The sequence below is a fragment of the Lactuca sativa genome, chromosome 1 (genome assembly GCF_002870075.4).
Source record: "Lactuca sativa cultivar Salinas chromosome 1, Lsat_Salinas_v11, whole genome shotgun sequence".
NCBI lineage: Eukaryota > Viridiplantae > Streptophyta > Magnoliopsida > Asterales > Asteraceae > Lactuca > Lactuca sativa.
Genome location: NC_056623.2, coordinates 126,706,719 through 126,722,508, shown reverse-complemented (window position 1 = coordinate 126,722,508; position 15,790 = coordinate 126,706,719). Strand labels below are relative to the sequence as shown.

Genomic DNA, 15,790 nt, shown 5'->3' with positions numbered 1-15,790 from the left:
AATTATAGATTTACTAATTTTCAGATTAAATTTGCATTTCATGTATCATAATAGAAAATAAAATACCGTATACAAAAAAAATACAATCCATTGCACAAAAGTTATTGTCATACAAATAATCATTCCAATAGTAGACAAATGGATAAATCTCAAAGAGTTCAAAAATATGTTTGCCTTATAATAGAACTTATACACAAGAAATTACTGAATTTGCTATTGAGTTGAGATTGAATCCTCCCCCCCCCCCCCAATGCCCTAACTATCTTTCCATTGCTAAACTCCATCAACAAAACAAAACCATCAACCACCATTAAATAAACCTCAAGACAATTTTATGACTTATTTATCAGAACATGGTGCTAACCTTCTTCAACATCTGAACCATATCTTCTCCTGACTTGAAGCTTTGTCCTGATCTATTAGGAGATTTATAACCCAAATCCTACTTTGTACCTCATACAAGAAAGAAATAAATATAAATGTCAACTAATCAATCAGATGAATATTTACTCATGTATCATAGAGAAAGTTGCTTTATATTTCAATGGCATGCCTATAAGTAGGTAGCTTTTTCAAACGTGTAATAAGGAGAATTTAAGAAAACAAAAGCACAATGATATTGTAAATAAGTTGATGAAAGTATGTTGTTATTTCTTGAATGCAACCAATGTAGAGAGAAAGAGAGATAGAGAGGATACCGAAGCTCTTCTTTTAAAGGATCATAAAGTTTAAAGAACATCAGAATCTCCTCCTTAGTCTTCGCAGGTCGAGGAATGGGGAACAAATCTTACATTGAAAAGTCAAAAGGTCAATTTTATAAAAAAAATAACTTTTTATATTACTACACAGTATTTATTTGAATCAATTTCAATTATGGACATCAAAACATAATATGTGATGTGTGAGATCATACCAGTCCATTTTCTACTTCAAGAAATAGGTTAAGCTCAACACTGTTAGCCTTATTTGATGCATCTCTCAATGGATTTGACTAATCAACAATCCTGAAATGGCTAGGTTATAAGAAACAGAAAGAGTGGGCCTGAAATGGCACAATAATGTTATAGTTTTCTCCTTTTCTAGTTCAGCCTGTTTACACCATTTGAAAAACGCCATTCAGACTCTTTCTGGGCTTTCTTCTTTTCCATTTCAGCCTTTTTACAGTTTTCTTCATGAGCTTTTCTAAGCACCCTCACAAACTTCACAAGCCTCTCTATAACTACATAACCATAGCCATAAACCATCATTCTTCTCTTATACTTTAAAACATTTGTAATTTAACATTTATTATTATTATTGCTTATAAATGAACATGTGATTTAAATATGTTACCTTGTTCAAAAGAGCAATAAGCATGATCTTCACCAAAATATAAGGCCAATGCATCAGCATTTCTATCCTGCAACACAAAATATTTTATATAATACAAAATATATTTTAAAAAAATATTTAAAAGGGTTGCTCTTGATTCTTACCACCACAGAATACAATTTGTTACGGACCCCACTTATGTTCCTGCTGCAGTTTTGGATGAAAGAAACATGTTTGCTTTTAACCTCGAAAGCCCAAAAAGAAGCCATTAATATTAATAATTGATAGAAGAAAAAAGAAACATTAGAGATAACTTTGTATTTTTTTTTGTTCCATTTTCATGACATGCTGCTGAGGAACTCAATGTAAATGCAATTTTTTTTTTTAAAAAGGATAAGATGTTTTTTATTTTATTTTATTTTGGGGGGGGGGGGGGGGAGGGGAGGAAGTAGTAAATGGTTAAAGGTAGATACCACATCATATGCGATACTCAGCCTTCTCCTCTCATCCAATGACTCTTTTGCTCCATGTTTATGCAACAGCCTATACAAACTACCCCTGCACTCGAAAAATATTACAAAATTATCCCACCATACAAATATATTAACATCAAGCTCCAAAAACTGTTTTAAAATGTAGAGGGAATAAATCTGGACAAATATTCTGTCACTATTGACAGGTTTGGAGGCTGAGTAACTGCTCCCATGAAAAGAACAATATTTAGATGCCTTAATCGTCTGATTATTGCAACCTAAATTAATAAATCAAAGTAACAATTAGAATAATCAAATTAATAATATAATATTTTAATATATATTAAATTAGATTAAATTTAACCTAAAATACACTAGGACTCACCTCCTGCAAGAATTCGTTCAGCCTCTCTGGATGAAAATCTTGTTCTAAAAGAATTTTCACAGCAACATCCTGGAAAGCAGTGGATTTTGTAAAGGTTTAGATGAAAAGACCAAAATACCCTCTGTTCTACTTGATTTTATGCAGCTGGATACAAGAACATATATCAGTTCTTGCTTATAAAACTTATATTAGAGAGAGAGAGAGAATGGACTATAGTATATAAGACAAAGCTTTGTTAAAAAGAACAATTAACCATACTTACAAAGTGTGTAATAGTCACAATTAACCATACTTACAGAGTATGACAATCAACAGATCAAGCTCCCTTTTTTGAGGTTGAAGCTTAGTCAAGGCACCTTGGAAACGGGGTTTCAACACTCTCCACCTGATCAGGATGCCCACTAAATACAAGAAGCACATGATTAGTAAGGCCTGGTAACTTTATTTGTATACTATAAATAATGAGCCCAAAAAAAATATAATATAGTGAAATGTCAGATCAAGCTCCCTTTTTTGAGGTTGAAGCTTAGTCAAGGCATCATGGAAACAAAGTTTCAACACTCTCTCCACCTGATCAGGACGCCCACTAAATACAGGAAGCACATGATTAGAAAGGCCTGGTAACTTTATTTATATACTGTAAATAATGAGCCCAAAAAAGTATAACACAGTGAAATGTAAAACCATATGTCACAAACAAATATGGTAATTTAATTAACATATTCCGTTCAATGATTTGATCACCAAAAAAGTATAATATAGTGAAAAATCGTTGTAACATTCAGTGACCTAATAGTATGAGTACTGAATGTGGTGATCATAAACGTCTCCGGTACTACCTGTGACAACCTGAAATTTATTCCGTTGCTGTAACCCATTTCCGTTAATAAAACTCATTTTTATTAAATTTTTCCGTTAACATTTTGGATTAGGCAAATTAAACTGAGACTTTTATTATGACTTCATAAGTGTCGAAATGAAATAGAAACACATGAAAGACCCTCGATATTCCTTTGAAAAGTTTCTAGTTTACGACCAAGTCGGGTTACGACCATTTAATCGGGTATGACCATAAACTCCGTTTAACGTCGGGATCGGGTGGAACCCCACCTGGCCGCAAACTCAAACCCTATATAAGGGTTGAGTGGCCTTCATTTGAGTCTTTTCCCACTCCTAAAGCTTCTCTCTCTACTCTTTTTCTACAAGTCGATTTTGATCAAAAAACACCCCATTCAAGCTCCAAAACCGTAAGTAATCCTTCCTAGCTTGTTGCTTAGCTTGGTATGCGTGCAAATTCGTGATTCAAGCATTCAAAAGCCCCAAAAACTTGAGTTTACGGTTGGGGAACACCTCCCAAAACCGTAAACTCCCATAAGGGGGTTTTGAAGCCCCAAAACCCCTCCAAAACCTTTCTAATGCTTAGCTATGACTTAGAAACTAGCATGCATGAACTTAGAACCCCCAAAATCATGTCTTAATGGGAGTAAACATGAGTTTACGGTCCATGAACACTCATAGACCGTAAACTCCCTTTCATGGTGTTAAAGTGCCCTTAAACACCTCCTATAGCTTGGATTAATGCATAGAACCTTGTATCCCTTCATTTGAAGCACCAAACTATGCAAAAATGAGCCAAACATGAGTTTACGACCGTAAACTCGTGTGTTTACGGCAGTAAACTCACCAAGGGTCCTTCAAGAACCGTAAACTCCATTTTCAAGGTCACTTCAAGTCCCAATCCCTTCCTAAGCCCTAGAATCAACCACCATCGAAGTAGGGACCTTAAACATCAAAGAAACCAAGTCCTCATAGAATTTACGACCGTAAACCCCCAAGGAATTGGTCCTTTGGCCGTAACCTCCCCTAAAGGGTCCATTTGAATCCCTAGTCACTTTGTATGCCCTAGAATTGAGCCTAACTTATTTCTCCAAGTGATATAAGACCTTTGAGCAACCAAAAACACCCCACCCATGAGTTTACGACTTTAAACTCATGGGGAATATGGTCTTCGGGCCGAAAACCCCCTAAGGGTTTACACTTGAAGAGTAAACTGCTTATTAAGGCCCTACACTCCTTAGATGCAACCCGTATCACTTCCAACACTTGAGATAAAGTGTTTTTGCGCATCGGAGTGTATTATCTTACTTAATTAGTGGTTTAATGTCTGATTAGATACAATTGTGTATCACTTCATGTTACATAGGACCCTCGCGTGTGTTCAAGCCCTAAATTGACACTTAGCATCCTACCCGACACATTCTCGTCTGGTGAGTTCATACCCCTACACCTTTTTCCGAGTTTTTCATGTTTTTCAGGGGGGAATACAAGCAAAAGTACAAGGGAATTTTTACTCAAAACTTATTATTTCGTATGAAATACTTACATGCTCCGCATGCTTTTAACACTGAAAACCGTTTTACCAACCAATTAAGAAATTAACTTGTAGAGTTTGTTTTCAAAACCAAAACAAGGAACTTGTGAATCTCATCATAAAAGGTTATATTTTATGTTATACTTTATAATTTACAAAAGGATTCATACCAATCAAATAGGATTTTCTATACTATTACTTGTAAATTCATTAATCTTAAGATTGGAGACACCTCCTTGGTAACACTCCCCAGGTATACGAGAGTGGAGGACCGACCCTGTAACCAAAATCTCCTGGAGGGAGAACGTGACTTGTGTGTATAGATCTATACGGGACTGACTACCCCGCACCTGGCTGCTAGCTACAGTGGGACCAACAGGTCCACGGGTGACAAAGTCGTAAAATGATATTGGTCCCGTTACGAGCCATATCTAGTTTATTGTATGGTTATGGAACTCACAACTTAGATAATGGAGATTTACTTTAGTAATTATAAACCTAGTGAACTAACCTCAAAGTAATAACTGTATTGATTACTAGAGGGTATCAGTAATACCCTTAGGAATTAGTTTACTACCTACTTATTAGTTTTATATACGTGTTAAAACTAACATACTTTTCAAGGATAACCAAGCTTTCAAGGAAACTTCACTTAACAGTACAAGTATGGTAGATACTTGTACACTTCATTCCGAATTGATAACCAACCACCAACTTTTAAGGAAAATAAGGGATTTTCCTGGGATAACTTTACTTTTCATGAACAGGTTGTTTAACAAATGAATAACCAAACTACTTTTATAAGAAAATATGGGATTTTCTTAGGAAACAACTTTTCATAAAAGCAAAGGAAACTTATTCTTTTACCAGAAACAAACCGCTTATGAACTCACCAGCTTTATGCTGATATTTTAAAACTGCTTGTATTCTCAAGTTCTCGTTAGACAGGTATCCCGTGTTCTTTTGGAGAAGACGATGTGTATAGAAGTCTCGTCTTTACTTTTTTTCAAACTGATGTATATATATATAAAACATGTATTTCCTTACTTTCAAACAAATGTAAATTTTCTTATGTAATGTAATGGTTGTGTTAACTATGCTTGCTATGTAGATTGGTTGTGATACTACGCATGACGTGCTCCACCCCGGAACGTTTCCACCGTCAGTTTCGGGGTATCACAGATTGGTATCAGAGTCCTTGTTTATAGTGAACTAAGTATACCGAACCTTACATGGTATATACCCATAAACATTAAGGGTCCGAAGCGCTCTGAACTAAATATATACTTTAAAATACAAGTATTTTTCAAAAAGTATACAAGAATACCTAAACGCCAGAAACCGTAACCACGAGTAGAACAAAACATAAGTAATTGGGTGTTGTACACTGTGGTTAAACCTGGGCAGTTATGTAGTCGTGTCTAGAGTCAATATAGCCTGATCAACTATATTCATTCGAGACACGACCAACATGTGCTTGGGAGTGACTGTGGTGTGCAGCAGGCCTAAAACTTACCAAATATCCAAACAATGAGTCATTGTCGCAACAAAACATAAAATACTATGGGAGTATTTTCTAGAGTCAACTTCGTTATAGAAATCCTCATTCAAGTGTTGCTACTCATTTTCTTTAGCGATAAATTCCCTTGCGGTGGTAGCTTTCCTATATATTATCGCATAGTAGAACACTCTATCTGCCATAATGAGATATCTCTTGTTCCATATCTCTTGATTCAATTCAGAGGACTTACCATGCTCTCTTCCTGATCATTTTAGATCAAGATGCCTCCAAGGAGAAGACCCAGCTCAAGGAACAACAATCCTCCTCCACCACCTCTTCCGTTTGATCCCGCCATGTTCCAAGCAGCTGTTACTGCTGCTGTGGCTACTGCAATGTCACAAATGAACCCCGGTGGTTCCGGCGGGCCAGGAGGTGGTACTCAGTCCCAAAACCAGGAAGGTGGTCAGGGACACTGGAAGGAGTGTTCCTATAAAGATTTCATGAACGTAAAACCCACACCTTTCAATGAAACTAGTGGTGTTTTTGCTCTGACTCGATGGTTTGAGAAGATCGAGTCTATTTTCAAAATATGTTCCTGTTCGAAAGCTGACAAGGTGAAGTTTGCCGCCTACACTTTCACCGATAAAGCCTTGACTTGGTGGAATGGCCAAGTTAAATCCCTACCCCTACCAGTAGCTAATGCTATGGGTTGGGAGAGCATGAAGGAGCTTCTACTTGTAGAGTACTGCCTGCGGGGCGAAATGCAGAAATTGGAGCACGAACTCTGGAACCTAAAGATGAAGGGTTCCGATATCGCCACTTACACTTCTAGGTTTGAAGACCTAGCGCTCCTCTGTCCGGGAATGGTCACCTCGGAAAGCAAAAAGATTGAAAGATTCATCTGGGGGCTGACCCGGCCAACCAAAGGAAATGTTTTGCCCGCGAAGCCAGACACTTCGACAGCGCCAAATGCCTGGCACAGACTCTGATTGATCATGGAGACAATCTCGATGAAATGGCCACCGCTCGTGAACCGGCAAAAAGAAGTGGTGAGAAAAGAAAATTTTGGAAACAGAAAAAGGGTCAGTCTTTGCAGGAGACCTCAAAGAAGAAGCAAACTGTGGCAGTCCACGCTGCTACTACCCCTGTCGCTACTCCTGCCACTCAAGCACCTACCAGTAGGTATGCTGGTACCCTACCTCGGTGCGAAAAGTGTAACTACCACCATAACCCTGGCCCATGTCGTGAACTGTCATGCTCTAACTGTGGTAAAAAGGGGCATATGATTCGATTTTGCAAAACACCAGCCCAACCAACCAATCAAGCTTCCGGAGCAGGTGTCGGTCAGGCCTGCTACGGTTGTGGTGAAGTCGGGCATTACAAGCAAAACTGCCCCAAAGCAACAACAACCAACAACACCGGGAGAGTTCTAACTATGGGACAAGAGGAGGCAGTCGCCGATCCCACCGTTGTCACGGGTACGTTCCTTCTCGACAACTCTTATGCATGCATCCTTTTCGATTCTGGTGCAGAATGAAGTTTTGTTAGCCATTTATTCAAACATCTTCTTAAACATAGTCCTCAACCATTAACCGAAACATTTACTGTTGAGATGGCTAACGTCGAGAAAGAGAACACTAACGGTATATTCATAGGTTGTACCCTTACCCCGAATGATTATTCCTTTCCCATCGACCTAATGTCAGTTTCCATAAAGAGCTTTGATGTTATCATTGGCATGGATTGGTTGTGTCCCAATCATGCTGATACTCTTTGTTACGAGAAGGCTATCCGCTTCAATCTTCCCTCTAGCCAAACCCTCATGATCTACGGCGATAAACTTAGTTCCAATCTTCGCATCATTTCATGCATCAAAGCTCAAAAACTTCTGCGAAACGAGTATCATGCATTCCTAGCTCATGTAGTCAACGAGAAACAGGAAGTTAGAGACCTCAAGAGCATCCCCGAAGTCTGCAACTTCCCTGATGTCTTTCCTGAAGAGCTCCTGGGAATTCCCACCGAACGCCAAGTCGAGTTTCGCATCGACCTAATTCCCGGAGCAAATCCTGTAGCCAAGTCTCCATATCGCTTAGCGCCAGCAGAAATGCAGGAGTTATCTAGTCAGCTTAATGAGCTACTCAGCAAAGGGTTCATCAGACCGAGTTCCTCACCCTGGGGAGCCCCGGTGTTATTTGTGAAGAAGAAAGATGGATCCTTTTGGATGTATATAGACTACTGTGAACTGAACAAGCTGACCGTCAAAAACCATTATCCTCTTCCTCGAATAGATGACCTTTTCGATCAACTTCAGGGAGCCAGTTATTTCTCGAAGATAGACCTTAGATCAGGGTACCATCAGCTACGAGTTCACAAGAGTGATGCTTCCAAGATAGCATTCAGGACTCGATATGGTCACTATGAGTTGGTAGTGATGTCCTTCCGTCTAACAAACGCACCGATAGTGTTCATGGACCTGATGAACTGGGTGTGTCACCCCTTTCTGGACAATTTCGTTATCGTGTTCATTGACGACATACTTGTCTATTCCAGAAGCGAAGAAGATCACAAACAACACTTGAGGTTAGTGTTGGAAATTCTTAGCTCGGAAAAGCTGTATGCGAAATTCTCCATGTGCGAATTCTCGATTCAGAAGGCAACTTTCCTTGGTCACGTGGTAAGTGAGGAGGGTATACACGTGGACCCATCCAAAATCAAGGTAATAGAGAATTGGTCGGCACCGAAGAAACCCACAGAAATTTGTCAATTCTTGGGTCTTGCCAGCTATTAGCGTAGATTCATTCAGAATTTTTCCAGAATCGCTAAACCCTAACCACTCTGACACAGAAAGGTGTACCCTTTTGTTGAAGTGAAAAGCAAGACACTGCATTCCAAACGTTGAAGCGAGCATTGTGCAGCGCACCTATCCTGTCCCTACCCGAAGGGACAAAGGATTTCATTGTCTATTGCGATGTGTCCAATCAGGGCTTAGGCTGTGTGCTTATGCAAAGAGGAAAAGTTATCGCTTATGGCTCGAGACAACTGAAGGCACACAAAGTTAACTACACAACTCACGACCTGGAGTTAGGAGTAGTGGTCTTCGCACTAAAGATTTGGAGACATTATCTCTATGGAACCAAGTCCACGATCTTCACTGACCATAAAAGCTTACAACACATCTTCAATTAGAAGGACTTAAACATGAGACAACGGCGATGGGTAGAGCTGCTCAGTGACTACGAGTGCGAAATCCACTACCATCCCAGCAAGGCCAATGTGGTGGCAGATGCCCTTAGCCGAAAGGAAAGCTCATGAAACAAGGTGAAGACACTAACAATGACCATCCATTCCCACTTATCCGCACAAATCCGAGAAGCCCAGTTGGAATCCCTAAAACGAGAGAACGTGTCGAACAAAGATTTGAGGGGAATGGATAAGAATCTTGAGATCAGAGGTGACGGAGTCTATTGTTTCATGGATAAGATTTGGACCCTAAAGTTCGGAGGATTCAGAGAGGTTGTCATGAACGAAGCCCACAAGACTAGATACTCCGTGCACCCAGGTTCGGATAAGATGTACCTGGATCTGAAGAAAATATAGTGATGGCCAAACATGAAATCCGAAATCGCTACCTTCGTGGGCAAGTGTCTGACTTGCGCCAAGGTAAAGGTCGAATATCAGAAACCCTCGGGCCTGCTCCAGCAGCCCGAGATACCTGAGTGGAAATGGGAGATGATTACTATGGATTTCATCACCAAATTACCCAAATCTTTGAGTGGGTACGATACCATTTGGGTAATTGTCGATCGACTGACAAAATCTGCTCACTTCCTACCGATCAAAGAAAAATTCAAGATGGAAAGGCTCACGCGAATCTACATTCAAGAGATAGTCTGACTGCACGGTGTGCCTGCATCCATTATCTCCGATCAAGATAGCAGGTTTACCTCGAGATTTTGCTAGTCCCTTCAGAAAGCTTTTGGAACTAAACTAGACATGAGCACGACTTATCATCCTCAGACGGATGGACAGAGTGAGAGAACTATACAGACCTTGGAAGACATGTTGAGAGCATGTGTCATTGATTTCGGAAAGTTGTGGGACACTCATTTACCCTTGGTTGAACTCTCTTATAACAACAACTAACACACCAGTATCAAGGCTGCCCCGTTCGAAGCCCTCTATGGTCGCAAGTGCAGATCCCCTCTGTGCTAGGCCGAGGTAGGGGACACGCAGCTAGCCATGGGTCGAGTCCTCGACAGTACTCTCACTTGTCCTGAAATCATCCACGAAACCACCGAAAAGATCATTCGAATATGAGAATGACTAAAAGCTTCACGAGACAGACGAAAGAGCTACGCCGTTAAACAATGAAAACCCATGGAATTCCAGGTTGGAGATCGTGTCCTGTTGAAGGTCTCGCCTTGGAAAGGCATGATACGCTTTGGAAAGCATGGGAAATTGAACCCAAGGTACATAGGACCTTTCGAGATCCTCGCTAGCACCGGTCCCGTAGCCTACAAACTCCGATTACCCCAAGAGCTTAGCAACATCCATCCAGTATTCCACGTCTCTAATCTTAAAAAGTTTCTATCCGATGAAACCCTCGTGATCCCTCTTGATGAGATCGAGATCAACGAAAATCTGAACTTTGTGGAAGAATCAATTGAAATCATGGATCGAGAGATCAAACGTACAAAACAGAGCCGCATCCAGATAATGAAGGTTCGTTGGAATGCTAAGCGGGGACCCGAATTTACTTGGGAACGAGAAGATTCAATGAAACAGAAATATCCGCATCTCTTTCCAAATCCATGATTTGTATCTTAATTCTAAATTTCGGGACGAAATTTCCTCTAACGGGGGGATGATGTGACAACCTGGAATTTATTTCTTCGCTGTAACCCATTTCCGTTAATAAAACTCGTTTTTATTAAAATTTTCTATTAACATTTTGGATTAGGAAAATTAAATTGAGACATTTATTATGACTTCATAAGTGTCGAAACGAAATAGAAACACGTGAAACACCCTCGATATTCCTTTGAAAAGTTTCTAGTTTACGACCAAGTCGGGTTACGGCCATTTTATCGGATACGACCATAAACTCCGTTTAACATCGGGATCGGGTGGATCCCCACATGGCCGCAAACTCACACCCTATATAAGGGTTGAGTGGCCTTCATTTGAGTCTTTTCCCACTCCTAAAGCTTCTCTCTCTACTCTCTCTCTACAAGTCAATTTTGATAAATAAAAAAAAAACACCCCATTCAAGCCACAAAATCGTAAGTAATCCTTCCTAGCTTGTTGTTTAGCTTGGTATGCATGCAAATTCGTGATTCAATCATTCAAAAGCCCCAAAAACTTGAGTTTACGGTTGGGGAACACCTCCCAAAACCGTAAACTCCCATAAGGGGGTTTTGAAGCCCCAAAACCCCTCCAAAACCTTTCTAATGCTTAGCTATGACTTAGAAACTAGCATGCATGAACTTAGAACCCCAAAATCATGTCTTAGTGGGAGTAATCATGATTTTACTGTCCATGAACATTCATAGACCGTAAACTGCCTTTCATGGTGTTAAAGTGCCCTTACACACCTCCTACAGCTTGGATTAATGCATAGAACCTTGTATCCCTTCATTTGAAGCACCAAACTATGCAAAAATGAGCCAAATGTGAATTTACGGCCGTAAACTCATGTGTTTACGACAGTAAAATCACCAAGGGTCCTTCAAGAACCGTAAACTCCATTTTCAAGGTCATTTCTAGTCCCAATCCCTTCGTAAGCCCTATAATCAACCACCATTGAAGTAGGGACCTTAAACATCAAAGAAACCAAGTCATCATAGAGTTTACAGCCGTAAACCCCCAAGGAATTGGTCCCTTGGCCGTAAACTCCCCTAAAAGGTCCATTTGAAGCCCTAGTCACTTCCTATGCCCTAGAATTGAGCCTAGTTTATTTCCCCAAGTGATATAAGACATTTGAGCAACCAAAACACCCCACCCATGAGTTTATGGCTGTAAAATCATGGGGGATATGGTCTTTGCGCCAAAAACCCCCTAGGAGTTTACACTTGAAGAGTAAACTCCTTATTAAGGCCCTACACTCCATAGATGCAACCAGTATAACTTCCAACACTTGAGATAAAGTATTATCTTACTTAATTAGTGGTTCAATGTCTAATTAGATACAATTGTGTATCACATCATGTCACATAGGACCCTCGTGCGTATTCAACCCCTAAATTGACAATTAGCATCCTAGCCGGCACATTCTCGTTTAGTGAGTTCATACCCCTACACCTTTTTCTGAGTTTTTCATGTTTTTCAGGGGGGGATACAAGCAAAAGTACAAGGGAATTTTTACTCAAAACTTATTATTTCGTATGAAATACTTACATGCTCCACTTGATTTTAACACTGAAAACCGTTTTACCAACCAATTAAGAAATTAACTTGTAGAGTTTGTTTTCAAAACCAAAACAAGGAACTTGTGAATCTCATCATAAAAGGTTATATTTTATGTTATACTTTATAATTGACAAAAGGATTCATACCAATCAAATAGGATTTTCTATACTATTACTTGTAAATTCATTAATCTTAAGATTGGAGACACCTCCTTGGTAACACTCCCCAGGTATACGAGAGTGGAGGACCGACCCTGTAACCAAAATCTCCTGGAGGGAGAACGTGACTTGTGTGTATAGATCTATACGGGACTGACTACCCCGCACCTGGCTGCTAGCTACAGTGGGACCAACAGGTCCACGGGTGACAAAGTTGTAAAATGATATTGGTCCCGTTACGAGCCATATCTAGTTTATTGTATGGTTATGGAACTCGCAACTTAGATAATGGAGATTTACTTTAGTAATTATAAACCTAGTGAACTAACCTCAAAGTAATAACTGTATTGATTACTAGAGGGTATCAGTAATACCCTTAGGAATTAGTTTACTACCTACTTATTAGTTTTACATACGTGTTAAAACTAACGTACATTTCAAGGATAACCAAGCTTTCAAGGAAACTTCACTTAACAATACAACTATGGTAGATACTTGTACACTTCATTCCGAATCGATAACCAACCACCGACTTTTAAGGAAAATAAGGGATCTTCTTGGGATAACTTTACTTTTCATGAACAGGCTGTTTAACAAATGAATAACCAAACTACTTTTATAAGAAAATATGAGATTTTCTTTGGAAACAACTTCTCATAAAACCACAGGAAACTTATTCTTTTACCAGAAACAAACCGCTTATGAACTCACCAGCTTTATTTTAAAACTCATTGTATTCTTAGGTTCTCGTTAGACAGGTATCCCGTGTTCTTTTGGAGAAGACGATGTGTATAGAAGTCTCGTCTTTACTTTTTTTCAAACTGATGTATATATATAAAACATGTATTTCCTTACTTTCAAACAAATGTAAATTTTCTTATGTAATGTAATGGTTGTGTTTACTATGCTTGCTATGTACATTGGTTGTGATACTACGCATGACATCCTCGACCCCGGAACGTTTCCGCCGTCGGTTTCGGGGTGTGACACTACCTATAACATTCAGTGGCCTTTAAGGAAATTTCCATGATTGGTTTGAAATCTTTCAACACATAGCTAGGACATACAAACTTATCCATTAGACCATCTCGTCCCTGTGCTAACAAAGAGGTAATTCCCGTGAGAACTACCCTGCACAAACAAGAAACATGAGCTTTTATTAAGATCATTGAGTATAGTATTATATCTCTGATTACGTGCATTCAAGTGAAAAGGCACACCTATAATTTTAGAAATTGATAGAATTGTGAGGCAGGGAGAGAAATTGATAATCGTTGATGAATCTAATACAACTCGGGAAGTTGAAAACCTGTTGAACACACTATATTGAACTAAGGTTTAAAGCAAAAAAGAAAAGAAAAATAGTTGGACCAATATTTCTTTGATAGATCATGTATAAATTTGTTTTCAAAGGGAGTAAATAACCAAGATTTGATCGAGAGTGAGTCTCCCTTCGTTTTGTTTGTATCTTTGTCCCAACAGAACCATTGCATTTATCCATGATCAGAGCAAGACAATCATCCACCTTCGTTGCCCCATGAAACTGGCACACATTTATATACCACATCGACTTACGCCTCAAATGATCAAGCTCATTCTGTACCTAAATTAAATTAGTATCTTCCCGAATTACCACAAGTTTCTTCACAACAACACGATACCGACACCTCCCTACCGCCGACCACATTTCAACTCTGCTCCCCTTCCGCCCCTGCCCTTCCTTAATCCGCCTCACCAACCTTAAATCCTGGTGTGAACCAAGTTCGATTAAGCCATTAGAACTCGAAGTGTTGGACCCATAGCTATGTCGGTCTCTATCCACCACCACCACCAACCCATCATCCATATTGTCCTTGTTCGTAAAATCGTTACTGGAAAAATAAGAGATTAGCCCCAAACTAGCATATTTCTTCCGTAAAGCGTGGATGGAGTTACCAACAATGGAGACTTGGTGACATCGTGGATAGGGAATAGTAGTGTCTTATGGCGCTGATGAAAACATACGAGACAAACACACTTTACAGAATCCATAGCCGCTTAGAGCTTATGGGGTTCGATGCTGGTGATGGCGACATAGGGCTTGCAAAGAAAAGGGAGAGAGAGTGCAGATCAAGGTACAGGAAGACGGGCTGCTTCAAAAGGATTGACAGCCTCAAAATAGAATTAAGGTTCTTTGTTAGAGGATTGTAGAAGGAGAAGAAGCATGAGGTGGGTGTTTAATCTTTTGGGATTTCATTTCCCACCATCGCCTATTAAAAAGAAGCGAGGACGTGCCTTCCTAAAACAAATATAAAACGACATCTTTACACGACACGCTTTTTATGGAAGCTGCCCTCCGTGTTTTTTTGCACACTAATTTTAGGTCACGCAAAAATGTGTGTCCTCTATCCTTCAAATTTTTCAAAGATGACATTATTTTTTAGGGCACGCACAAATGCACGTCCTCTATTAGTGCGTGTCATTGTTTGCACATCATTAAAGGGCTGTTTTCTTGTAGTGAATAAACTTCTTGTCCTTGATATGAAAGATGTGATAGCCCTTCTTTCTTTGTGGATATCCAATAAAGATATTTGGTCTCTCCTCACTTCAAACTTATCTCCTTTGGTTTTAGTGATTCTTGAATAAACCAAGCTTCCAAACACTTTTATGTGACTATAATCAGGTTTCCTCCCAAAAACAATGTGTTAGGGTGTTTTTTGTTCTATCAATTTTGAAGGAAGTCTATTGATGATGTGTGTGGCGGTCAAGACACACTCACCCTTAAACTTGAATGGTAAGTTTGATTCAAAATTTAATGCATGTGATATCTCAAGAATATGTTTATGCTTGCGCTACCATACCGTTTTGTTGAGGGGTTTGGGGGCAAGTCGTTTCCAAGACAATTCCCTTATTTGCATAGTAACTTTGCATAGCTAATGAAATAAACTCTCCACCATTATCAAATATTATACTTTTGTTAAATTGTGTGTTTCCCATGTTGTAAAAATCAACTAGTAGGAATGAACTTCACTTTTATGTGAAACGACCCAAAAATACGACCCAAAAATTTCGTTTTTAATACCATCAAAACTATAATCAGAGTATCATATAGATAAACCATGCGTGATATGTCCCAAAAGATAATAAAGTACTGTGCGGAAAATGTAACATGCTATATCCAAAACAACAACTAAATCAAATCCA

General features: G+C 39.3%; 1 protein-coding gene across 1 annotated transcript; it reads right to left on the bottom strand.

The window, feature by feature from the left end:
- Nucleotides 1–1,079: 1,079 nt before the first annotated feature.
- LOC111893518 (putative formin-like protein 15b) lies at nt 1,080–14,453 on the bottom strand. The gene is made up of 7 exons (XM_052766550.1): nt 14,347–14,453; nt 13,675–13,738; nt 2,170–2,238; nt 1,989–2,062; nt 1,785–1,869; nt 1,333–1,399; nt 1,080–1,219 (listed from the first exon to the last, which is right to left on the bottom strand). Exons 1-7 carry the CDS (start codon nt 14,451–14,453, stop codon nt 1,080–1,082), a joined length of 606 nt encoding a protein of 201 aa, XP_052622510.1.
- Nucleotides 14,454–15,790: the final 1,337 nt, after the last annotated feature.